We start from the raw sequence: 27,821 nt of genomic DNA, 5'->3' as shown, positions 1-27,821 counted from the left end.
AGCATAAAAATTGAATTACTTAATTTAATTTGGCTATATTAATAATGTAAAATATTATAATGTACTGTCTTATTAAATTAAAAAAAACTCCTATCCATCCATTTTCTATTCCCTCTATCTAATTCAAAGTCACAGAGTTAATATATATAATAATACATAATTTAATTTAATTTTATTAGCACAATTTAATGAAGCTTTATTAGAAGGGATGTTTAATACTGTTTAATACTGATAAATTGAGTGCCTAGAAAATTAATAAATGACCAATTTAATCTTTTTCACATAGGACTTAAAAAATCATATATATATAAACTGTATATACATTTTAGTGTGATATGATTACAAATTATAGCAATTAGAACTGCTAAATAGCTCGTATCTTTAGAATATTTAATGGAGCACATAATCAGCCTAAAATATTTCTGTTTTCTATCTTTTCAAAACCTTATAATTACTGTTGTTACTAATGAAGCAAGTGAACCCACAGTCCTAAAATAAAATGCAAATAAAAAACAACTTAAAGATAAGGAGCTTTTGATATTTCTTGCTTTTTAAAAAGTTATTTTTTCAGTTGCACTAAAAATCATACTGTATTTTACTATTTTTAGTGGTTCATCTAGAGCGAGCAGAACTTTTCTATTATGGTAACACATTCTTTTGTTTTTAACATTAAAAAATGCAGCTTTATGTTGATCAGATTGCTGATGTAACTTTTGTTAAGTAGTGGTCTTCAAAGAAACATCAATGCAATGATTGAACGTTTTGAGTAATTGACTAATTTCCAGATTTTCCCTGTGCATTTCTGTCTCTTTGGTGTTCTTGCATTCTGTATCCTGGAATTTGTCCTGCATGCCTAAGAGCCTTCGTGTTTAACTTCTGCTCTGTTGGTCTGTATTCAGGATTACTTCTTGCTTGTCAACAGGTTTCAGTGTCTTCTCCTCTTCCAGCTGGGGTGGGTGGTGGTGGGGGGGTTTGTGCGACCCAACAAAAGACTAGATGTAAGCAGTAAACTCTCTGCACGATTTTCAACATGGATTTCTCAGTTTTTCTCATTATTCCATTCTGTATCCCACATTTGATGCTCACCAGATCTGGTGACTGTTAATCCTTCTTCTTCCAAAGGTGGTGTTTTTCATCACATAATCAACCTCTGCAATTTGCTTGATGTTCAACAGATGTTTCTGCTCTTCTTTTTCTTTCTAACTTGTCATTCGATTTTGTGATTATTTTGCTTTTATAAACCTATGACCACAGGTCACTTTCCAGAGGTTGTCTCTACATTAATTTTTTTGAATTTCCAGAACATACCAGGTCATAAGCTTTCAATTAAGATCAAGGTTCTAGCCTCAGAATTTTTATATATATATATATATATATATATATACTGTATATATATTGTCACACACGTGCGCATGGGTGGCAGTTAAAGGGCTCGAGGGACGGCAGTTCTGATACATGCCGGGAAGTGGCAGAGTGCACTGACTCTTTTTCTCTTTTGCCTGCAGACCGTTCCCGGGGGATTCCACCTGGCTCTCGTGACATCATTTCCGGGACCGAGCCAATGGAAGGAGACCTGACTGGCTCCGGCCCCTCTGACGTCATGTCCGGGCTCGGTCCAATGGAGAACGAACACATCCCTGATCCTTATGACCTCACTTCCTGTCTTCCTGCCCTCTTTCCTAAATTCCTCAGTCTTATCCTGGACTTAATTGTATGCACATCAGTGCTATTCATTGGCTTTCAATGACTTTGCAGCCGAGGATTTTGAGATTATATGGGTGGCTGCCCCAAACCTTTTTCTGTCTCAGACTCGTTTTGTGACAATATATATATATATATATATATATATATATATAGAATGCTGTATATGTGTGTGTGATATGCATTTATTTCCAAACCTGCCATAAAAAACTACAAGATAGAGCCTAAGTAGTGCAATTCTGTCAGTGTGTGCACTCACACATTCAGATTAACCAATACTCATTCACACAAGGCCAATTTAAAGTTGTTAGTTGATAAAATTGCCGTAAATCTATGATATATTGATAATCAATTGTCATTTGGTATTACTGTTCATCGATATATTGAAATTACACTTTAATAAGTACTTTACCATGTTTCATCCAATTCATAATTTGTTTGTAGAACTCTAGTAACCATAAGTGGGAGATGTAATGTACAGGGCAGTAATTTACCTCCATTATTCTTCACCGCCCCTGCTGGTTTTCTTTCTTTTTTTTTTTTTTGTTTGGTAACTTCATTTTGGCATTCATCCACTCTCAAAAATAAAATGGTGAATAAAGACAATGGAGATTTTTGGGGAACGTAAAAGACAAAGTGATGTGTGGAATGTCTTTGGATTTTACAGTATCTGGTGTCAGACATGTGAGCCTTGATTTAGCATTGCATCAGTACGACCAGAAAAGTTACACCATGTATAAGCCACCAGTGAAAAGTTTGGACACACCCATGATTTAAAAATACAGACAAGATATTATTAGGTCATTCCCAGGCAGTACTGAAGGAAATAGCACTAACAGAGTTTCGTTATTTGAAAATATTTCCCTTCATTGATCCTCCATTCAAGATATCAGACAACCTAATTTATCCCTCTGTCAGTCCAACTGCACCTCCACTTTATGCATTTCTGAGAATGAAGTCTGTTTGCTCTTCCAGAGGCAGAAATGTCATAAAGCTTCTGGTTCAGACAATACTTTCTTTCCACACTAAGTCATTGTTTTGATTAGGTCTTATCTCCTGTATTTACAGAAATTTTCACTCAGTCTTTGGCCCTATGCAAAGTCCAGTGCCTGTTAACACAATCATACCAGGGCTTCTCCATAGCACACTTTTCAGGATGAATGTGGACTACGCCACAGGTCTCTGGATCTCTGGAACATGGGAAAATTTCAGTCAGGGTACCCTGAGGGCTCTGTTCTGTCCCCTCTCCTTTTTTCTCTGCACACCAATGATGACTCATTGAGTGACCCATAAATTGCTGATTATACTGCCCTGATTGACATGATTAAAGGAGACGATAAGGTGCCATATCAGATTGAGGCAGGTCAGCTGGCCAGTCGGTTCACCCTCATCAATCCTAATGGAGTTCTCATGTTACAAATGATTGTGTGGCAGTTGTTGAGCTGTGCTCCACCTTCATCTTGTCATTTATTAACACACCTGTCAGTCACGTCCCACACTGACAGTGGTGCCATAAAATGTCTATGAAACTCACGTAAAGCATGTAGGTCCCATAATAATCATTTAAATAGAATACACACAATGTGTCTCACGTAGGCACCCCTTTATCTCATGTTTCGGTCACGTCCGAAGCGTATCTTTAAGATATATAAACCCCTGGGTCTGGTTAGTTGTGGTACACAGCAATCTAAACCTCTGTCTGTGCGCTTCTCTTTGTCTTGATCCAACCGTGGAAATCACTCACCTTGTAAGTGTCTTTTAAGGCTTTATTGTTTAATGTATACTCTCTGCTATGTATTGCTTTGTAAATCATTCTTTTTAGTCTTTTGTTGTACACCTGTATATACCTGTATGTTTCTTTTGTATATATTTCAATTTACAACGAGGTACGTCCAGTAAAAGCCTTCAAGAAAGCTCACCTCTTGTTGTTTTTATGTGGATGTGCCGAGTTGTTTAAGCTCTCTGTCACCGCGTTGCACGGAGAGCGCAGAGTGAGGCTAAAAAGCAGTGAAAGTACAAATGATCGATTCACATTTGAGATGAAGTGTTTTGTATTGCAAACTGCTACCTATATGAAATGCTTTCAGAGGTGGAATGTAAATTGGAAACTTTACATTGTGACCCAAAACCTATTTATGTCACAGACAAAGCATGTAATATTACAAATACCTTGCAACTGTTACAGCATCAATACATTGGCTGCACAGCGGATTGGCTGATAAAAGTCAATAATCAGTTGGAAAAAATATCCAGATCATTGATGCGTAATAAAGGAATTGATGTCAGGCTTACTATTTGCCCTAACGTGCACTTCTTTTGGAGGTGGGAGGAAAACCAAAGTCCCTAGAGAAAAGCCTGTATAGTAAGAGGAAGAACTGTCAAGCTCCACGTAGTCATGACCAGGCTGGGCTTCAGACCCTTCAAACTAGAGCTGTGGAGCAGCAGTGTCACACTATTGACATTTTATATTTAAATGTATTACAATGCAGTGATTTTCAATTAATGAATCAATCATTCTTTATTTTATATTGTGATGGAAACCAGGGTGTTAGCGAGCCCCAAACCCCCAATCACGATCACACTGAGTCCTGGGTTCAAATAAAGAATGGTTTATTAACCAAATTCTTCCACAAAGTCGCACAAGCACAAGTAATTTCTTCCCACAATACCTCTCCTCACAATATCTCTCGCCACTGCACTGTCTCCAGATGAGTGTTGCTCTACGTCTTCCCTGTTCCAACTCACCTGAATAAGGGAGTGCGTTCCCTTTTATTAAGGACCCGGGAGTACTTCCGGTGCCAGGGCTACAGACCGATGGAAGTATTTCCAGGTCATATGGAAGTCCAACTTATTAAGGTAGACCCCTTGTGACACCCATGTTCCCCAGCAGTACTGTGTTGACGGATTACATCTCCCATCATCCCCCCGCTGTTTCCCAAATGGGCACTGATACAAAGGACTGCTGCCATCTCATGTCCAGTGGGAATAACCTGTCCCCTGCAGCATCTTTCATTCCCATTGGACTGTCTGTCCATCAACATTACTTCCCATTACTTCCGGGTCTGGCTCCTTCCTTTCTCCTGGCCGGGATGCCTGTTCAATCCATGTGGCATTTACAATATATAATATTCATGGTGCTTTGAAAGCAATAATAGATTTCAGAATAAAGGATATATATATAAAAGCTTTTAATACAAGTGAAGAACAAAATAATACAGTGGAGAAAAAAACAACCTGAGAGACATTACCCTACAATTGGGATTAGTAAATTTGCTATAAGGAGAAAAGTATAAAAATACAATGATCATCTTAAATAGAGAAGAAGTGAATCTTTAACTGAGATTTGCAGGGCTAAACCAACGGTGCTCCATGAAAAGATATATGATAAACATTCTGGATATTAGAAGCCTGGGGTAAGGCAAGCATAAGCAGATCCCAATTGTCTGATGAGTCAGTGAGATACATGTAGGGAGGACAGGTGTTGAAATTAACATTGTGGTAAATCAGATAAAGATTTCCAAAGATCATTTGATATAGTTAAGAAAGCCAGCATTGTTGAGTGAGATGAAGGCTGATGTGTTTATTGTGCACAGTCCTTCATTAACTGGTCCTTATTGAAATCTTTAAATTGTTGTTAGGAGATCTCCATTTTTAACTTGCGTAAGCAAATTTTTTATTTTGCATTTTATTTTTACACTGTAGGGACGAGAAAAACATTATAAACAAGCCAATTATGAATTAAAAATATAAATTCTTTTTGTGTATTACCATTAGAAGCCTTTGACTATGAGGGGTGTCTAATGTGAAGTGAACCTACCAGTGAAGGAAGTGGCACAGCACAATGCCAGTTTAGGATTTCTCAATGTGATCTTCCTAAAGGTGAACACACCTCTCCTATCAATCTCTGGATACCCTCGGAAAAAAAAAATTAAACTTCTTTTTTTTTAATTTTATTTATTTTATTGTCATCATTCCATACAAATAGTCAATTTTTACAAAAAATAGGATTGAAAACAAATCAACCCCCACCCCTGAGAAAGAGAGCATGGCCAACGGACTAAAACTTAAAAATAGTAAAAATAAATAAATTGATGAGTTTAATAGGTGGATAAAGATAAATGGAGAAGAAAAAGAAATGGGAAGAGAATCTGCTTTCTCAGTATTTTAAGAGCTTATTCTAAAATATTATTGATTAGATCCTGCCAGGTTTTGAAAAAGTTCTGCACAGATCCTCTAACTGGGAATTTGATTTTTTCTAATTTCAAATAGTATATAACATCAGTTACCCACTGACTTAAAAGAGTAGAGATAGGATTCTTCCAGTTTAGCAAAATAAGTCTGCGTGCCAATACTGTAGTGAAGGCAATCACAGTTTGTTTGTCCTTCTTCATTTTAAGCCCCTCTGGGAGTCCACCAAACACAGCTGTTAATGGGTTAGGAGGGATTGTGACACCAAGGCTGTCTGAAAGGCACTTAAAAATTTTTGTCCAAAATGATGTTAATTTGGTGCAGGCCCAAAACATGTGACCCAGTGAGGCTGGAGCTCGATTGCAGCGTTCACAGGTTGGATCTTGCCCTGGAAACATTTTGGACAGTTTTAAGTGAGACAGATGTGCTCGATATATAATTTTGAGTAGAATAATTGTATGTTTTGCGCATATGGAGCTTGAGTGAATTCTCTGCATTGCTACCTTCCATTCCTTTTCTGATATGTTGAGTGAGAGATCCTTTTCCCATTGTCCTCTTGGATCTTTGAAAGAGAGGGACTGTAAAATAATTTTATATATTGCAAAAATGCTGTCTGAGTCCTCAAAACTGAGCAATATTTTTTCCAGCATAGAGGAAGGTGGGAGATGAGGAAACTCGGGCAGGTTCTGTTTAACAAAGTTTCTAATTTGAAGGTAGTGAAAGAAATGTGTTGCTGTAAAGTTAAATTTGGAATGTAATTGTTCATAGGACGCAAAGATTATGTCTATATAAAGATCTCTAAGTAATTTAATCCCAAATGTTTTCCGGATATTAAAAACTGCATATGTTTGCGAGGGTTGAAAAAGGTGGTTCTCATGCAGAGGTGCCACAGATAAAAGATTCTCCATCTTAAAATGCTTCCTACATTGGTTCCATATTCTGAGTGAGTGAAGCACAATTGGGTTATTAGTATATGGGCGATAACTTGCATTTATTGGGGCACAAAGCAGGGAATATAAAGAAGTACTGCAGGATTTCATTTCTATTGGTGACCAAGCCATCTATTTGTGTCTATGTCCAGGTTTTTATAGCCTGTATGTTTGCTGCCCAGTAATAAAACTGAAAGTTAGGAAGAGCTGTGACACCTTCTACCTTAGGTCTTTGTAAGGTAGCTCTTTGGATACGTGGATGTTTTAAGTTCTAAATAAATGAGGTTATGGTTGAATCTAATTGCTTAAAAAATGATTTATTGATGTATATTGGAATGTTTTGAAATAAAAAGAGAAGCTTAGGAAAGATATTCATCTTAACAACATTAATTCTTCCAGCTAGAGTGAGATGAAGGGTTGACCATCTATGCAAGTCTTGCTTAATTTTTTCCATACAGACGGCGAAATTTTGTTGATAAAGAGTTTTATGTTTACTTGTGATATTTACCCCTAGGTATTTAAACTGATCTGCAATAATAAAAGGAAAGGTGTCCAATCTAATATTGTGTGCTTGAGAATTCACTAGAAACAGCACACTTTTATTCAAATTAATTCTGAAACCAGAGATCTTTTAAAATTCTGTAAGTGCTGTTAAGACTGCAGGCACAGGATTTTGTGGGTCTGATGTATACAAAACCATATCATCTGCATAGAGAGAAATTTTCTGATTCAAGTCCTTCTCTGATAATCCCCTTTATCTGATAAGCATTTCAACAGTGAACTGCCAGTGGTTCAATGGTGACTGCAAATAGCAGTGGTGACAAGGGGCATCCTTGTCTGGTACCACGTTCTAGTTTAAAGTAGTCTGAACAAATGTTGTTAATACAAACTGAAGCTTCTGGATTGGTATACAGTACTTTGATCCATGCACAAATGTTCAGGCCAAACCCAAATTTCTCTAATGTAGTGAAAAGGTAGTTCCATTCAATCATATCACATGCTTTTTCTGCATCCAACGATAATAATATCTGCGGGGTGTTTGACTTTTCAGGTGAATATATTATATTAAACAGGCGTCAAAGATTGGAAGCTAAGTATCAGCCTTTAATAAATCCAGTTTGATCTTGTGATATTACCAAAAATAAATAAATAAATAAATAATTTAAATCTTGTTGACTAGAACATTAAAACCGTCTGGACGAGAACAGGACATTCAGGCCAACAAAGCTCGCCAGTCTAGTCCACTTAAATTTTCTAAATAAACCTCAATTCTAGTTTTGAAAGTCCCTAAAGACTATTCAGTGAAACTCCTATTTTTACCATGTGCTGCTCAATGTTTACGTAGACGTTATATACAGTAGAAGTCATAAAATGTGTTAAATGGAGGTCACTTGTCTGTAATCAAGGGGTTTCAATTGATTGTAGTGTACACATACCTTACCTGGAAAAATCTAACTTGTGGTGAGTTAGTTTGGTGGTCTGACCTACACAATAAAGACCCAAGGAACACTCCCAACAAGTCCATGAAGAGGTGATTGAAAAGCACAAGTCAGGGGAATGGAGACAAGACAATTCATTTGGACTACTTTGCAGAGATCTATTTTAACTTCAGCATTGAGGGGTCTTTTCTGTTTTTTAAGGTCAAAAATGCCAAGTTAAATCCAATGTAATTCAATGTTGTATAAAAATAAAATGTGGAAATTTCCAGGGGGTAAATACATTTTATAGGCTGAAGGCTGAAATAATGCACATCCACACTCAAAGATCCAGGTGGTCCCCACCCCTTGAGCTTGGAAGACTTTACAAGAAGATACAGCTGCTTCAATGATATGGACACCATTGTAGTGAACGTCCCCATCACTGATATACAGCATCCAACTACAGTAGTGTTTTTACATCCATTTACAAAAACGTTTCCTGCCAGACAAGAACCAGATGCTGTTTATACATTAAAAGAGTACAGCAGCTCAACAATGAATAGGATATTCATACAAACTCGCAAACCTTGAGATCACTAAAGGATAAAGTATAGGAAATCCCATAACAGTTTTACATGGCTTAGAATCCAGAACCTACGGTGATTGGAAGGGACCATCATGACAACTGCCTCAGAAGTGACACCTCAAAGGAAGAAGATATAAGATATGGTGTCCTTATCAAGAAAAATAAAATCAAAGACGGGATGAGTGGAATGGTGGCTCTACGGCCAAGGAGCTCTGTCGGTATCCAGATGGTTGCTGGTTCGAATCCCTGTTACTCCCTGTTACCCTGTTACTCTTCTGGGCCCTTGAGCAAGGCCCTTAACCTGCACTTGCTCCAGGGGTACTGTACAATGACTGACCCTGCACTTTGACCACAAGGGGTATGTGAAAACTAACAAATTACTAATACAAGAAATCATATAAGGTGAAATAAAAGAACAAAAGCATAGCAAAACCTAGATGTACAAAAAGACAGACAGGACCCCAAATCCTGTCTAAATAGCTCATGAACCATTATCTACCTGGTGGAGTGGCTCATTCATTTGACATCTACTAAGTATTATATCAGCACTGCTGTCACATTCCATTTCTCTCTGTTACTCTTTCTATCTCCAGTCCCTGAAGACATTAATGCAGGCCTTGCTTCTTTGACTACATGTGAATTTCCCCTTGAGATTAATAAAGTATCTATCTATCTATCTATCTATCTATCTATCTATCTATCTATCTATCTATCTATCTATCTATCTATCTATCTATCTATCTGTCTGTCTGTCTGTCTGTCTGTCTGTCTGTCTGTCTGTCTGTCTGTCTGTCTGTCTGTCTGTCGGTCTACATTATTCTGCTTTTGTGTTTTGATTTTGACGTTCAGTTTCTTTTTTGACTCTCTGTGTTTGGAGCATCGGCCTGGTCCTGACCTTGCTTTTTCTTGTCAGTATCTTTTGCCCTGGTTAGATTATTTTTCAGACTGTGGATCTTTGCATTCACAACAATCATAAGTGGAACTTATGGACTGGCCTTGCTCATAGATGACAACTGAAGAACTAGAAGAACTGCTGTGGGAATCCTTCCACTGACTGCATTGAACCACAACAATAATCTCAAAAACAATATACATTTTGTTAATATATATATTTGCATTATATTCTTGATTTGACAAACACACATGCTGTATAGTAAATTTGTCATATTAGTCATATAAATACATTTTCTTTTTACTTGCATAATCATCACTGTTTAGTTTGAAGACATTTCTAAAAGTTAATAAAAATGTGATACATGAGCTACTTTGGACTTTCCCAGCTAACTAGGATTTACCCTGCTATCATACTATCATATGTACTCGAGATATATCATTAATATGAAAACACATTAGTAGTAGTACATACAGAAAGCAACTGTCAAAGGAGGTGTTAGATTGATTTATGACTTTAAGCCCCGCCCCCAAATATGAAAATATGAAAATATAAAATATGAAAATATGAAAATATAAAAAATATAATTTATGAAAATATAAAAATATGAAAATTTATGAAACTATAAAAATATGAACTATACCCCGCCCATGCGGGGTTGGACCACCGTCATAATTGATCATCTCTAAACCACACCTTTTAGGGTGGGTCTTTCGTAAATCGGACACCTATCACGCCCCATTAACAATACTCACGCCCCTGAGGTACGCCTTTATCTCTCAATCCGCCTATAGGGTTAGGGGTGAGGCGTGTCTCTCACCACCGACTGTGGGAGGAGCCAAAAGAGTTCTTGTATAAAATTCTAGACATTCAGTGAAAACGCCACGACACACAAAAGCAAACAGAATGGACGGTCTTGTGAACGCTCCTAAGAAAGCAAACAGGGTGTCCAGAAGAACGTTACGGGAGTTACGGGAACCACGCTTCAGCTCAGTCTGGTACGACTCTAACTGTGCTTTGTGCCGGGTAGAGTTGAAAAGAAATGCTGATGGACAGCTCATGATCGCTGTTTCCAAGAAGGAGCCTATCCTTCCCGAATATAACGAGGCCAGTCACGAAGAGGAGGAAGATAAAGAAAATGTGCTAAAGGAGCGAGTGACTGAAATTAATTTTTCTATAAAAGACTGGACTTTTTTTAAAGCTCTTATGCCAAATATTGATGAAGCTATTTACCAAGGGAAACTGTCTGACCAGATGAAAAGAATTAAAAGAAAATTGGAGGAGGAGTTTAGCATGTTGAATAATTCATGCTCGGAGGAGGAGGAAAACTGGGAGGCAACCACCCCTAAGTGAGTGGGGATAAATACAGAGATCTTTTCCCCCCAGTCTACATTAACCTAAAAACCTATCGAGATGTCTTCAAATACTTACCCTACTGAAGCTGGTGCTAGCTGGTCCGGTCGTCTCCCTGTTCTCTCGGCCTCTGAGGTGGCAGAAGTCCTCGACATTCTGATGCGCTCCGAAGAACCAAGCTCCGGAGGTATGGAACATACGTCCGCCGCTGACTACCTTTTTTGGCCGGCTAACCTTCAAGCCAACACCGCCTACTCTACTCCCGACGAGATGATTGACACTAACCTACAGCCCTGCTACTCGGCTGCTGACCAGATGCTGACAGACAACGATGTGTTTTGGTCGGGTGACAACCAACACCCCGCCGGCTACGCTCCTGATCAGACCTGTTGGTCTATGGAACAGACGGCGCTCTGCGACGGCCTGTTTTGGCCCGACGACATCGTACCTAACTCCGGGTACTCTGTCCCTAACAACTCTCCTTCAGACCCACCGTCTTGGCCGGATCTTCTGATGCCCTCAAACGACCAGATCTATTGGCCTGAACCTCAGTTACCTGCCCCTGATGATATGTATTGGCTGGACTGTCTCCTGGAGAACCGTACAGTACCTGACCATTTTGTCCCTGCTGAGGATGCTCGGAGGAGCCTAACGGGAGCTGAGGAGATAGCCGTGCAGGCCATGCGGCAAGAAGAGGCCATGGACAACCTGGTAGATGCTCTGTCCGCATGGAAGCCATCGTCCCGGCATGCTGATTATGAGAGTATGGACATTGAGCAAACTGACGGGCCCCTGGGTCAAACACTTCGAAAGACTCTGAAACTGGTCAAGAGTTTGATTGCGGCTCTGCTGGACATAATAGTCGATCGGGACCTAAAAAGCACCTGTCATGGCTGTTTCATAGATCACCCCAGCCAGACGCAGCATACGTGTCTGTTTGAGCCTGACTCTGTTTATCGGGTTGGCCGCTTTCAAGAGGTTCTGACTGTTTTCCGCAAACCATGGCTCAGGAGCCTGGTCATAAAGACTCTGGGTTGCTTCAACATCTTTCCGCCTTTTCACAAGGTTCATTCATTTGTGCAAAATGCCGTCGATGAACTGGAAAAAGAACATTCTATTAGCGAAGCCATTGTACAAGCCTTTCACAACATGGACGATCCCTCTTACTCGAAAATACGTGAAATAGCCGATGCCTTTTCTAAAAGACATTTTTCTGAACCGACCGATGCACCTTTGGGGTTTTACGGGGAGTATGACTTAGAAAAATCAGACGAAGTGTCTGCACTCAATGTTCCTGTTCTATGAAATGTTTTAATCATGTTTTTTAATACTGCCGTTTTGAAATTTTAATAATGTTTTTAATCATGCTGTTTTCAAATTTTAATAATGTTTTTAATCATGCTGTTTTGAAATTTAAACAATGTTGTTTTGAAAATTAACAATAAAGACTCATTTGATTTTTAAACCATTGACATTTTTCTTTCACCGTCGACGATGGAGGGTTACTTGAAAAAAGTTTATTATAACCCGGCAAATCCTGGTAGCTTTGGGGGAAAAGACTCTTTGAAAAGAGCTCTTGAGGTTTCGGGTCAGAAAAGTAATGACCAACAGGTGTCGGATTGGTTATCCGGTCAATATGCTTATACAATTCACAAACCCGCTAGAAGGCATTTTAGGAGAAATAAGGTTTATGTATCCGATATAGACTCGCAATGGCAGCTGGATTTAGCGGACATGACAAATGTGTCCGAGCATAATCTGGGGTATAAATATTTGTTAACATGTATCGACGTACTTTCTAAGTACGCGTGGATACGCCCCCTGAAGAACAAAACGGGTAAGGAAGTGACAAGAGCCTTCCAAGACATTCTGAGTGCCGGTCGAACTCCAAAGAAGCTCCAGACCGATAAGGGTAAAGAGTTTTTCAACCGAGATTTTCAAAAACTGTTAAAGAAGATAGGAATAAAACATTTCACCACAGGAAACGAATTAAAGGCCTCTGTGGTGGAGAGATTTAACCGCACACTAAAATCTAAAATGTGGAAATATTTCAGCGCTTATAACACGAGAGCCTACATCGATAAATTGCCGGATCTAGTATACTCTTACAACAAAAGGTATTTTCGACCCAGCTGTCCTTTCAAGTGTATAGTTTCATCCTTTTCACCCGGTACCACGTAGACTCTTCTTTCCACAGCATTATAACTGAATTTCGCAGAGCTCTCGGAAGGGACAAATCCAGCTGCAACATCTGTCAAAGTGGGCAGGTTTAAGGTTGTCGAATTCATAAAAGACAGTAGGTCGTGAATACCTTCGTAATATCCGTATGGAATGTAGTAATGTTTTTTAACCCCTGGAGCTGAAACGTAGAATTCGTTATCCGGTTTGTCTATGGTATTCCACGTATGTGGGTACTGAATTTCGGCTAGACCGACTTCCCAAGAACCTTCTAATTCTATGGGTTTAGCAAGCTTCGTCGTGAAATTGGATATTGTGTTTTTAGGGAAAATGTCTGAGGACGCGTTGCTCGGTAGAGTCACAAAAAAACTTTTGCGCTCCATGGTATATCGCTAGAGAATGAAGAGTCGATTAGGAGCGTTCTGGATTTTATTGAACATCTTGGGCTTGGCTCTCCGGTATCCAGCTGTTAAATTTTTCTGGCCAGCCGAGCCATTTGACTAAAATGAGTCGTTTTTTATTCTTAACTTTCCTAGCCAGTATTTTTTCAATCCTGTAAACGTCTGTGGATCCGAATTTAATTTTCTGTAATTCAGGGTCGTAAAAGGATCCTACAATCTCTTCACCATCGTAGTCTTTCAGTTTGTACACTGCCGGTTCCCTAGGTACAAGTTCAGATACGGTAAAGATTTCATCTGAAAATGATTGCTCATAACCTTTCTCAAAAGGATGTCTGGTTTTAGACACCCTAACTGTGTCTCCTACTTTGAACTTAAACATCGGCGGACCCGGGGGGCTGGCTACGCCGTATAAGTTTTTGAAAACTTTCCAGGAATTTAACGCGTTAACATCGGAAGGAGCCATTTTTATGCTTCGATGATAACTTTTGTTGTAAGAGTATACTAGATCCGGCAATTTATCGATGTAGGCTCTCGTGTTATAAGCGCTGAAATATTTCCACATTTTAGATTTTAGTGTGCGGTTAAATCTCTCCACCACAGAGGCCTTTAATTCGTTTCCTGTGGTGAAATGTTTTATTCCTATCTTCTTTAACAGTTTTTGAAAATCTCGGTTGAAAAACTCTTTACCCTTATCGGTCTGGAGCTTCTTTGGAGTTCGACCGGCACTCAGAATGTCTTGGAAGGCTCTTGTCACTTCCTTACCCGTTTTGTTCTTCAGGGGGCGTATCCACGCGTACTTAGAAAGTACGTCGATACATGTTAACAAATATTTATACCCCAGATTATGCTCGGACACATTTGTCATGTCCGCTAAATCCAGCTGCCATTGCGAGTCTATATCGGATACATAAACCTTATTTCTCCTAAAATGCCTTCTAGCGGGTTTGTGAATTGTATAAGCATATTGACCGGATAACCAATCCGACACCTGTTGGTCATTACTTTTCTGACCCGAAACCTCAAGAGCTCTTTTCAAAGAGTCTTTTCCCCCAAAGCTACCAGGATTTGCCGGGTTATAATAAACTTTTTTCAAGTAACCCTCCATCGTCGACGGTGAAAGAAAAATGTCAATGGTTTAAAAATCAAATGAGTCTTTATTGTTAATTTTCAAAACAACATTGTTTAAATTTCAAAACAGCATGATTAAAAACATTATTAAAATTTGAAAACAGCATGATTAAAAACATTATTAAAATTTCAAAACGGCAGTATTAAAAAACATGATTAAAACATTTCATAGAACAGGAACATTGAGTGCAGACACTTCGTCTGATTTTTCTAAGTCATACTCCCCGTAAAACCCCAAAGGTGCATCGGTCGGTTCAGAAAAATGTCTTTTAGAAAAGGCATCGGCTATTTCACGTATTTTCGAGTAAGAGGGATCGTCCATGTTGTGAAAGGCTTGTACAATGGCTTCGCTAATAGAATGTTCTTTTTCCAGTTCATCGACGGCATTTTGCACAAATGAATGAACCTTGTGAAAAGGCGGAAAGATGTTGAAGCAACCCAGAGTCTTTATGACCAGGCTCCTGAGCCATGGTTTGCGGAAAACAGTCAGAACCTCTTGAAAGCGGCCAACCCGATAAACAGAGTCAGGCTCAAACAGACACGTATGCTGCGTCTGGCTGGGGTGATCTATGAAACAGCCATGACAGGTGCTTTTTAGGTCCCGATCGACTATTATGTCCAGCAGAGCCGCAATCAAACTCTTGACCAGTTTCAGAGTCTTTCGAAGTGTTTGACCCAGGGGCCCGTCAGTTTGCTCAATGTCCATACTCTCATAATCAGCATGCCGGGACGATGGCTTCCATGCGGACAGAGCATCTACCAGGTTGTCCATGGCCTCTTCTTGCCGCATGGCCTGCACGGCTATCTCCTCAGCTCCCGTTAGGCTCCTCCGAGCATCCTCAGCAGGGACAAAATGGTCAGGTACTGTACGGTTCTCCAGGAGACAGTCCAGCCAATACATATCATCAGGGGCAGGTAACTGAGGTTCAGGCCAATAGATCTGGTCGTTTGAGGGCATCAGAAGATCCGGCCAAGACGGTGGGTCTGAAGGAGAGTTGTTAGGGACAGAGTACCCGGAGTTAGGTACGATGTCGTCGGGCCAAAACAGGCCGTCGCAGAGCGCCGTCTGTTCCATAGACCAACAGGTCTGATCAGGAGCGTAGCCGGCGGGGTGTTGGTTGTCACCCGACCAAAACACATCGTTGTCTGTCAGCATCTGGTCAGCAGCCGAGTAGCAGGGCTGTAGGTTAGTGTCAATCATCTCGTCGGGAGTAGAGTAGGCGGTGTTGGCTTGAAGGTTAGCCGGCCAAAAAAGGTAGTCAGCGGCGGACGTATGTTCCATACCTCCGGAGCTTGGTTCTTCGGAGCGCATCAGAATGTCGAGGACTTCTGCCACCTCAGAGGCCGAGAGAACAGGGAGACGACCGGACCAGCTAGCACCAGCTTCAGTAGGGTAAGTATTTGAAGACATCTCGATAGGTTTTTAGGTTAATGTAGACTGGGGGGAAAAGATCTCTGTATTTATCCCCACTCACTTAGGGGTGGTTGCCTCCCAGTTTTCCTCCTCCTCCGAGCATGAATTATTCAACATGCTAAACTCCTCCTCCAATTTTCTTTTAATTCTTTTCATCTGGTCAGACAGTTTCCCTTGGTAAATAGCTTCATCAATATTTGGCATAAGAGCTTTAAAAAAAGTCCAGTCTTTTATAGAAAAATTAATTTCAGTCACTCGCTCCTTTAGCACATTTTCTTTATCTTCCTCCTCTTCGTGACTGGCCTCGTTATATTCGGGAAGGATAGGCTCCTTCTTGGAAACAGCGATCATGAGCTGTCCATCAGCATTTCTTTTCAACTCTACCCGGCACAAAGCACAGTTAGAGTCGTACCAGACTGAGCTGAAGCGTGGTTCCCGTAACTCCCGTAACGTTCTTCTGGACACCCTGTTTGCTTTCTTAGGAGCGTTCACAAGACCGTCCATTCTGTTTGCTTTTGTGTGTCGTGGCGTTTTCACTGAATGTCTAGAATTTTATACAAGAACTCTTTTGGCTCCTCCCACAGTCGGTGGTGAGAGACACGCCTCACCCCTAACCCTATAGGCGGATTGAGAGATAAAGGCGTACCTCAGGGGCGTGAGTATTGTTAATGGGGCGTGATAGGTGTCCGATTTACGAAAGACCCACCCTAAAAGGTGTGGTTTAGAGATGATCAATTATGACGGTGGTCCAACCCCGCATGGGCGGGGTATAGTTCATATTTTTATAGTTTCATAAATTTTCATATTTTTATATTTTCATAAATTATATTTTTTATATTTTCATATTTTCATATTTTATATTTTCATATTTTCATATTTGGGGGCGGGGCTTAAAGTCATAAATCAATCTAACACCTCCTTTGACAGTTGCTTTCTGTATGTACTACTACTCACATTAACAAAAATTTTTCATCAATTAAATAACAATACTAAGAAAGCACAAGACTTTCTTAAATAAAGAATATTAACTACAGTATGTGATGAGATGACACTAATCATGTACAGGTTAAGATTGCTTCATTTGCAGTTTATATGTGGGAGAGATGAATTCATGCAAATGCAAGTGGAACAAATGGTTTAGTTCTCTCCCTTTATTTAATTAACAATAGTTTCTTGTTAATATTAATACTCTGTGTATAGCATGCAGATGAAGCAGAGATATAGATCAAAAGGTGTCTGATACATTTTCATGCAGATCATAAAATATAGATTGGTGGTCTACTTACTGGAACCTGACCGTTTATAATGACCTCCTCAGAGAAGCGCACTTTGACAGGGTTTGACTTTAATCTGGCCTTTTTTGCAGCACTGATGAAGGCTGATTTGGGTGACTGAAAAGAACACAGAAAACAAGTATGCAGAAGCTTTGCTGTTTCAATGAATTATACTTTTCCACATTAGATGTCAAGTCCCATCTAATGCTTTCCCAATAAAAACAAATGCAAATTTACAAGCGCGCATACACATGAAGAAAACAACATAAATTACATTTTATGACTAAGTAAGTTAATTTCAAGTGAGTACGAGTACTGGCTGTGTGAATACCTGAAAAACATTATGCTGAGAAGCGTACAAAAAAGAAATAGAGAATCACTGTAACCAAATCTTAGTCCATACCTGAATATCACAGTTTAAACATGTAAAGGTTTTAAAAAGGAGACCTTATGAGGTCCAGATAAAGAGTAAGTTTGGTAGCTTTCAAGAAAAACTTTACTGTGCCTACTCTTGAGGTCTAAAATGGCATCTATAGGGTACACATCCAAACAGGATTACAAACCCCTTAAGACTTACTGAATATGTCTACTTTGAACCTGCAGGGTTTGATTTAAGCACACATGCTGTCCACCATTCTTCAAGGTTTTCTTTATTTTTTAAGTAAATTTGGAAGTAATAAATTGTGTTACTGATTATTGACACAATTTTCCCTAAGAATACATTCCTGTACACTTGTCTGTTCACAGTGACTGTCATGGTTTTTACGTAAAAAAGGAAAATAGCACAAAATCACTCTTGTGTTTGAAGCTATTTAGAGTAATGTTGTTTTTTGTTGGGGTTCATTTGTTTTGTAAAAATTGATTTATTTGTATGGAATGTTGTGTGATTTCAATAAAATCAATACAATTAAAAAATATATATTGTCTTTTGAATAAAATGGTTTGAAAAATGTTTATATCTTCAATGTAAAATAAAATTTTTTAAAATCAACAGTTTACGGTTGCCATTGATCCCCATCGCAATCGGGATACCTTAAAGTTAATTTGCGAGTTGTCCAGAGCCTTGCTTATAGGCTCAGGCTATTTTCCTCCTTTTCTCCCATCACATTCTTTCTTTCTCTTTTTTCTCATTTTCAGTCTGTTGGAGTTCCTTATCAATATATTCTGGTTCATACAGACAGGTGTGAATGATCTTAGGGAGACAAAATTTTGACGCAATCGTGGTGAAAAAGGAGCTGAGCCGCAAGGCGAAGCTCTCAATTTACCAGTTGATCTATGTTCCTACCCTCACTATGGTCATGAGCTATGGGTAGTGACCGAAAGAACGAGATCGCGAATACAAGCGGCTGAAATGAGTTTCCTCCGCAGGGTGTCTGGGCTCTCCCTTAAAGATAGGGTGAGAAGCTCAGTCATCCGGGAGGGGCTCAAAGTAGAGCCGCTGCTCCTCCGCACCGAGAGGAGTCAGATGAGGTGGCTCGGGCATCTGATCAGGATGCCTCCTGGACGCCTCCCTGGTGAGGTGTTCCGGGCACGTCTAACCGGGAGGAGGCCCCGGGGAAGACCCAGGACACGTTGGAGGGACTATGTCTCTCGACTGGCCTGGGAACGCCTTGGGATTCTCCCGGAAGAGCTAGAAGAAGTGGCCGGGGAGAGGGAAGTCTGGGCATCTCTGCTCAAGCTGCTGCCCCCGCGACCCGACCTCGGATAAGCGGGAGACAATGGATGGATGGATGGAAGACAGCAATGAACATGACAGATAATAATCACAGTCAAAGAAGCAGGCAAGGCCGTGATACCAGGATACCAGAGAACACAAGCTGACTCTCCAGAAACAAGCGACAACGTCATACTGAATAAAACAGGTAAGAGTCTTAGTACTCGTCATAATCTGTCTTGGCCCTGAAAAAATTAGTAAGATGTTGTTTTGGAGGTTTTCAAGGTCAGTCAAATTCAGTGGTTCCATTTACTTTTTGATTTGACGCATTTTTATGACTGCTTCCTTTTTTAATTATTTCTTCTACAACGTCATATTGTTTTTGTGTAAATGTCACAATTGGTGTGGAGCTGTTGTTAGATTAATGTTTGGAAGTGTGCATCGGGTGACGTCATCGCAGAAATGGGAAAAAGGTTGGTATTGTATATTTCCAAATTCGATTACTTCTAAGAATTTGGCATGCATCTTATTATATTAGTTTGATCTCTTGGTTTTGGCTTGTTTCGGTTTCCTGATTTTGATTCTTGCCTCTCGTATTGGTTAATAAATAGTGCTCAACTCCAACCCTCTCGCTGTGTGTTGTTTGACCCAGGTTTCTTCGTCATGATTTGGGCTTCGCTTTTCTTACCTTGTTCCCTGAACCTTAATCTAAAACCATCTATGACTGTTTCTTCTTACACAGGAAGTGCCTTTCAGATTCTTCTAATACTAATGGAGGTGTGAAAAGGTTAAACAGAGCAGAGACAAAGTCAGAGATGGGCATTTCAAAGACTATCGTTTTTAGCATAAATCACATTGCCACAGCCATGTAAAACTAGCTTGGTAAAGTTGTGCCCACAAGCAAAAGCTAAAAACAAAACAGCAATATACTGACGTCACTATCATAGCAATAAAAAACATTGAGGGATACATGAGCATTCGATAAATTTATAAAAAGGGAGAAATGGGAAACACTGATCCCAAAACCTAGTTTACAACAGCACAGTTGAGCAATGAGGCTACATGCACCCTCGCTTTCATGATCACACATGTCGTCTCTATAAAATGACTGCTTGATTGCCTAAATCCTGACAATAAGTTTACTCAGTGCTCTCAGATCACGCTCAAAATAACAATGGCGACTGCTGCATTCACAAAACAAGCTACAGGAAATCAAACTCCGGAGGGGAAAAGATTGATGATGAGGGAAACAGGCAATGAAGTGACTACTTTCAAAATGGCAGAATGTTTCCAAAAATGACATGCACAGCTTTTTAAAATTAATTGTTACTGACAAAGATCAGTGTTCTTGGCACTAAAAAGGACAAATTGAGTAGGTTTTAAGGATTTTGCTTTCAAATTTAGAGGGTGACCCAGTAGACACCATTTTAAAATGCACGAACAGACACAGTGTTTTTCTTTAATTTTTAGAGAATAATTCAATTAAGAATACAATTACCTTTGGAGTTTAATTATTAAATACTGTGAAAGTTCAAAGGGAAAAACACAACAGAGGAATATAAACACCTGAAGCCGCTGTGTGCCCTCCTGCATATGGTAGTTCCACTAACTATTTCTGTTGCCCATTCTTCTCTACTGAGCCCCAAACACCAAACGTGCTTTCAACACATTTATTTTGCTCAGTCCATTATTTCTCATGATAGTCAAGATTATGCCAACCATTGGACTCCTGACTTCAAGCTTCATAGGCCTCTTAGTTGAAGGAAGCAGTTCTCAAGTTTCAGAATCATTTCCAGGGTCAGGGACTACTATATATTTTCTCTGTGGACACCAGGATAGAGGCGTCTTTAGTGGCTACTGGAGCATTTTGGAAGTCTTAACAGTCCAGACCTTAATGGCATGACCCATGCTGTCTTGTCTCCCTGAAGGACACTGCTGTCTCTTACCTATGTACCTTCTGTCACTCTGCATCTGCTGCCACCGTGACATCTCTTTCAGATCTATTCTAATTCCTCTGCGTGTAGCTCTTCCTAAACACCCTGCACCCACATAAGTACCATCCATCCCCTGTAGACCTAAAACAATTGAAGATACATGGTGATGCATGCACATGCTTTGTCAGGGCTTTGCATGGCCCTGCAGTCTGGTACTATAAGGTCGTCTCATGCATTCCCATTTCTAATGCGGTCCCTCTCTACAAAGAGAGAGAAAGGGGGAAAACAGCTTAATAGACAAGAGCTGTGTACTTCTACCTTAGAATGTAATGAATAAACTGCATAATCACATATCAGCAATTTAGAACCCAGCATGGAAACTTGAGGGAGAAAACTATATAATGTATATGTCTGCTAGGTGCATAATGCTACCTTCAAAATTACAGGCTCTCCTGTTACTTTAAATTATGATGGCTATCAAATTGAAGAGACCATATAATTACAATTGCTAGAAACCCTTATCTTCTTCCTTCTGACAGACATGGTCTGTCCTGGGGGAATTTTCATAGCCAATAATGCTGAGGCTGTGCTGAACTGTGTGACAAATGGGGACAATTAGAGTCTTAATTAGTAGACTGGAGATTCCACTTGTTCCAGTCCTTTTACAGGGGGATGGTGTGGAAGCGCTCCTCTTATATCATGTGCCATGATTCGTCCCAAATTATTTCTCAACTCACTAGCAATTTTAACTGCAGCTGCTGAGGCCACATACCTCCAGACTTTGATCTCAAGGCAGTCAGAAAAACCATTAGTGCAAATGAAGCTAATAAAATTTGCTAATCTGTAGACACTGTCATTAGTTATGCATTAAAAAGGGAGAGGAATTAAGGAAAATGTGAAAAAGGTTGTTTTTTTTAATCTTTTAAGTTCTGAATCGACCATCTTGAGAAAAGCCATTACCCATAAAATGTGAATAACACAAACAGCAAATATGTGTGGTATACTTAGAAGTACGGCATTATTTTACAGAGTGTCACTAAGGCTTAATATTCATTAAGGGAGCTGAGGAGGACACATTTCACCATATTATATTGTAGACATACTGCATGGAAAACAGATATTTGGATGGTATCTAGTGTCAGCTCTGTAGTACTAGATAAGATACCAGATTTCATTTGAATTTATTTTCATTATGCAGATTTATGCATCTTTTATAATATATTATTTATTATAATTTTCTTTCTGAGCTTGTTTACTTACACTTAGAGTGCCATATATATTGTAATTAGTATTGTACAGGAATGGCAGTGAGGTGTAATGGTTAAGGCTTTGGATTTAAAACCCTAAGATGGGTGGGTTCACATTCCATTACTGGCTCTTGGTGACCAAGAGCAGGTCACTTTACATCTTGTGAGGGATGGCCGGCTAAATATTCCGGCCCACACCTCCAGGCCGCCAGATGGAGCCCTCCCAGCAGCATGGATGGTCCCCAAATTCCAGCAGGGCGTGATGGACATTGTAGTCTTTATAAACAGCCCTGCTGGATACCGTGGGGACCACCAGGAGCCGCTGTAGGGAGGCTCACAGAGTGCTACGTGCCCTATAACCTGGAAGTGTGTCATGATCACATGATCGGAAGGGACGACGTGCTTCCGGGTTGAAGAAAAGGTATTTTAATCTGACCCGGAAGTGATGAGAACTTATGGCTTGTTGGGATGGAACTACTTCCGGGTCAGGGACTATAAAGGACTCTGGGAAATCCCAGACGAGCGAGCTGAGCTGGGAGGAAGGGTGGCTAAGTGTCTGGGAGAGGAGGAGTGAGAATTGTATTAGTAATTGATTATTGAGTATTGTATAGTGTTTATGAGTAGTGTGGAGTGGAGGGTGCTTAGTGCACATTGTTGTAATAAAAAGAATAATAATTGTACATTTACCTGGTGTTTGGCGTGGTACCTGACGGTTCAAGGGAGCTCTAGCGCACCTTATTGTTACAATGTCAGAGCTCCAATTGGACAAAACAAACTAAAAAAATGTAAACACTTTTATGAAATGTCACCTTAAATAAAGGCATCAACCACATAATATATACAGTCATATGAAAAAGTTTGGGAAACCCTCTTAATTCTTTGGATTTTTGTTTATCATTGGCTGAGCTTTCAAAGTAGCAAATTCCTTTTAATATATGACATGCCTTATGGAAACAGTAGTATTTCAGCAGTGACATTAAGTTTACTGGACTAACAGAAAATATGCAATATGCATCATAACAAAATTAGACAGGTGCATAAATTTGGGCACCCCAACAGAGATATTACATCAATCCTTATTTGAGCCTCCTTTTGCAAATATAGCAGCCTCTAGACGCCTCCTATAGCCTTTGATGAGTGTCTTTATTCTGGATGGAGGTATTTTTGACCATTCTTCCATACAAAATCTCTCCAGTTCAGTTACATTTGATGGCTGCCGAGCATGGACAGCCTGCTTCAAATCATCTCATAGATTTTCGATGATATTCAAGTCAGGGGACTGTGACAGCCATTCCAGAACATTGTACTTCTCCCTCTGCATGAATGCCTTTGTAGATTTCCAACTGTGTTTTGGGTTATTGTTTTGTTGGAATATCCAACCCCTGTGTAACTTCAACTTTGTGACTGATGCTTGAACATTTTCCTGAAGAATATGTTGATTTTGGGTTGAATTCATCTGACCCTCGACTTTAACAAGGGCCCCAGTCCCTGAACTAGCCACACAACTAGCCTCCACCAAATTTGACAGTAGGTAGCAGGTGTTTTTCTGGGAATGCGGTGTTCTTCTTCCGCCATGCAAAGCGCTTTTTGTTATGACCAAATAACTCAATTTTTGTCTCATCAGTCCAAAGCACTTTGTTCCAAAATGAATCTGGCTTGTCTAAATGGGCATTTGCATACGACAAGCGACTCTGTTTGTGGCGTGAGTGCAAAAAGAGCTTCTTTCTCATCACCCTGCCATACAGATGTTATTTGTGCAAATTGTGCTGAATTGTAGAACGATGTACAGATACACCATTTGCAGCAAGATGTTCTTGCAGGTCTTTGTGGGTGATCTGTGGGTTGTCTGTAACCATTCTCACAATCCTGCGCATATGCCGCTCCTGTATTTTTCTTGGCCTGCCAGACTGTGCCTGTGGCCTTAACATTTCCTGATTACATTCCTTACAGTTGAAACTGACAGTTTAAACCCCTGAGATAGCTTTTTGTAGCCTTCCCCTAAACCATCAGACTGAACAATCTTTGTTTTCAGATCTTTTGAGAGTTGCTTTGAGGATCCCATGCTGTCACTCTTCAGAGGAGAGTCAAAGGGAAGCACAACTTGCAATTGACCACCTTAAATATCTTTTCTCATGATTGGACACACCGGTCTATGAAGTTCAAGGCTTAACAAGCTAATCCAACCAATTTGGTGTTGCAAGTAATCAGTATTGAGCAGCTACATGCATTCAAATCAGCAAAATTACAAGGATACCCACATTTTTGCACATCCAGTTTTTCACATTTGATTTAATTTCATACAACTAAATACTGCTTCACTAAAAATCTTTGTTCGGAAAACACCCCAGTACTTAGATGTTCCTAGGAAATGAAAGGCATACCACTGTTATCTTTTTTGTTGAAAATAGAGTAAATTATAATGCAGGCCGAGAGGGGTACCCAAACTTTTTCATATGACTGTACATATAGTTCAATATAGTCAATAGTTCAGCAATATATATATATATATATATATATATATATATATATATATATATATATATATATATATATATATATATGTTTCAAATCTGATTTTAATTCAAATTACTTTTGACTAGGCCTAATCAGTTTTCCAAAGTGGATAGTTCAAACTACATTATCCTGAATTCAACATACAGCTCCCAGGACAAACTGATTTGTCCTAATCTAAACTAGTTTGTCCTGCAATTGCACTTTCCTGGGCAAAACTGATTCATCCTATCACTGTTCAGACAAACTGACTTGGCCTAGTCTTAACTAGTTTGTTCTAAAATCAGGTTTGGCCTGTAACATCTGTTTATAAATGTATATATACACAGTACACAGTATATATATATATATATATATATATATATATATAAACTATTTCAACCATTCTATGATCTGCTCCTAACAAACTGAGGGCACCGTGGCAGATGTTAGCAGATTGCTGGCCAACCACAAGCGTTACCTGGTAGGTAACCACCCATACAATCAGATTGTGACACAGACTACGAATGCCGTGAATGTAATTACCCCGATCTACATGCTGTCAAATAAATGAACCACACGCCGTGGCACAACGTTAGGGGCATCGCCTCTGCCGCTGACGTCCGAGGTTCGATTCCCGAGAGGGAGTGCAGTGGAGTGTGTACACCTGATGAGCCCAGAATGAGGGCGAAACACGTGTCGTGTACTCTTTGCATTTATTTGACAGTAAACTATTTCAACCATATATATATATATATATATATATATATATATATATATATATATATATATATATATATATATATATTTGTTGAAGCTATTGACTATGTATAGTACATGTATTGTACATTCCAATTACTTTTGTTTTCCTGTATGTGTAAACACATCTGTGTCTTTATATGCATTCATTATGTAATTAGAAATTTCTAAATTTTTCATTACAGTGCCTCCAATCAATGAAGAGCACTATAGAAGAATATTCTAAACTGAATTCAATTGAAATTAAATCTATTTCCACCAGTATATACAATATATTCACACCCTTTGCCCAAAGAAATCTCACTACGGTGTGTTGCTCAACAATGCTGCAATCACATAGTGAGGCATCCATGTTCATCTGACTTTAGCTTCAACTAGGCTAATGGCAGAGCGGTGCACTTTGTGTGTGTGTGTTTAAACTACCCATAATCCATTGTGAACATGTTGTATTGTGGCAGATTCTACCTGTTGCAGTTGTCATGTAATTTTCAAATTACTTTTACTTTTTGATTTACCTTCATATACATATATATACTGGATATATATATATATATATATATATATATATATATATATATATATATATATATATATATATATATATATATATATATACAGTGATCCCTCGGTATATCGCGCTTCACCTTTCGCGGCTTCACTCCATCGCGGATTTTATATGTAAGCATATTTAAATATATATCGCGGATTTTTTGCTGGTTCGCGGATTTCTGCGGACAATGGGTGTTTTAATTTCTGGTACATGCTTCCTCGGTTGGTTTGCCCAGTTGATTTCATACAAGGGACGCTATTGGCAGATGGCTGAGAAGCTAGATTGCTTACTCTTCTCTCTCTCTTGCGCTGACTTTCTCTGATCCTGACGTATGGGGATTGAGCAGGGGGGCTGTTCACACACCTAGATGATACGGACGCTTGTCTAAAAATGCTGAAAGATTATCTTCACGTTGCTATCTTTTGTGCAGCTGCTTCCTGAAACGTGCTGCACGGTGCTTCGCATACTTAAAAGCTCGAAGGGCACGTATTGATTTTTGACTGAAAAACAAACTCTGTCTCTCTCTATCTCTCTCTCTCTCTTTGTCTGCTCCTGACGGAGGGGGTGTGAGCTGCCACCTTCAACAGCTTTGTACCGGCGGTGCTTCGCATACTTAAAAGCCAAACAGCCCTATTGATTTGTTTGCTAGAGATTTTTTTGTCTATCTATGTGACATTCTGTGCTCCTGACACGCACTCCTTTGAAGAGGAAGATATGTTTGCATTCTTTTAATTGTGAGACAGAGCTGTCATCTCTGTCTTGTCATGGAGCACAGTTTAAACTTTTGAAAAAGAGACAAATGTTTGTTTGCAGTGTTTGAATAACGTTCCTGTCTCTCTACAACCTCCTGTGTTTCTGCGTAAATCTGTGACCCAAGCATGACAATTTAAAAATAACCATATAAACATATGGTTTCTACTTCGCGGATTTTCTTATTTCGCGGGTGGCTCTGGAACGCAACCCTCGCGATGGAGGAGGGATTACTGTATATATATTGATAAATTAAAAATACAAGACAGTGAACAAATGAGAATGATAGATAAAAAGCAATACAACAACAAAGCAACTAAGAAACGATAACAGGTTTGCACATTAAGAACTGTAATTTTGCAATTCTTCAATATCCTGTGTGATCACCTTTTGCAGACACCACTGCTTGACACCTCTAAGCACTGGGCCAATGGCTCTTCAGTTGACTATTCACTTCTGGCACCTCATCCCACTCCTGCAGGAAAGACTGATCAAGCTGCTGGCCATTGCCAGGCAGAGGATCAACTCACTCAATCCTGTTTTCCAGGTTTACCCAAAGATGATATGTAGGGTTAAGGTCAAGAGAGAAGGCAGGCCAAAGCTGTTGGGTCTGGGAAGTATGATCAGAGGGTATCTGCCAGAAGCATGGAGCCTCTCTCTCACTGTTCAGTCACAAAAATGGTCATTGTGTGTGCCAGAACTTTTGGAAGCACAATGGGCAACAGATCTAAAAACAATCTGCAGGGCCCGATGGTTCTACTCTGGTGTATTCATTAAAAAGATATGAGATCATGGAAGGTCTAAGCGAACATTTATGGATATGGTGAAAGAGGACATGCAGGTGATGGGTGTAACAGAACAAGATGCAGAGGACAGGAAGATATTAAAGAAGATGATCCGCTGTGGCAACCCCTAACGAGAGCAGCTGAAAGAAGAAGAAGAGATCATGGATGGACAGTGTGATGAAACCTCATC

The 27,821-nt window shown here is 39.6% G+C and overlaps 1 protein-coding gene across 7 annotated transcripts in view; it reads right to left on the bottom strand.

The window, feature by feature from the left end:
- Nucleotides 1-27,821, bottom strand: part of frmpd4 (FERM and PDZ domain containing 4) — an 821,848-nt gene that overhangs the window by 85,763 nt on the left and 708,264 nt on the right. For 6 of the 7 annotated variants that reach the window (XM_051925673.1, XM_051925669.1, XM_028800823.2 and 3 more), the window contains one exon: nucleotides 17,475-17,579. The exons of the other annotated variant lie outside the window; for it this stretch is intronic. In XM_051925673.1, the coding sequence (XP_051781633.1) occupies nucleotides 17,475-17,579 (105 nt within the window). The remainder of the gene's footprint in view (nucleotides 1-17,474; nucleotides 17,580-27,821) is intronic. 7 annotated transcript variants of the gene reach the window in all.

The sequence above is a fragment of the Erpetoichthys calabaricus genome, chromosome 4 (assembly GCF_900747795.2).
Source record: "Erpetoichthys calabaricus chromosome 4, fErpCal1.3, whole genome shotgun sequence".
In the NCBI taxonomy this organism is placed as follows: Eukaryota; Metazoa; Chordata; class Cladistia; order Polypteriformes; family Polypteridae; genus Erpetoichthys; species Erpetoichthys calabaricus.
Note: the sequence above shows the minus strand (reverse complement) of the source record. Positions and strands in the feature narration are given on the sequence as shown.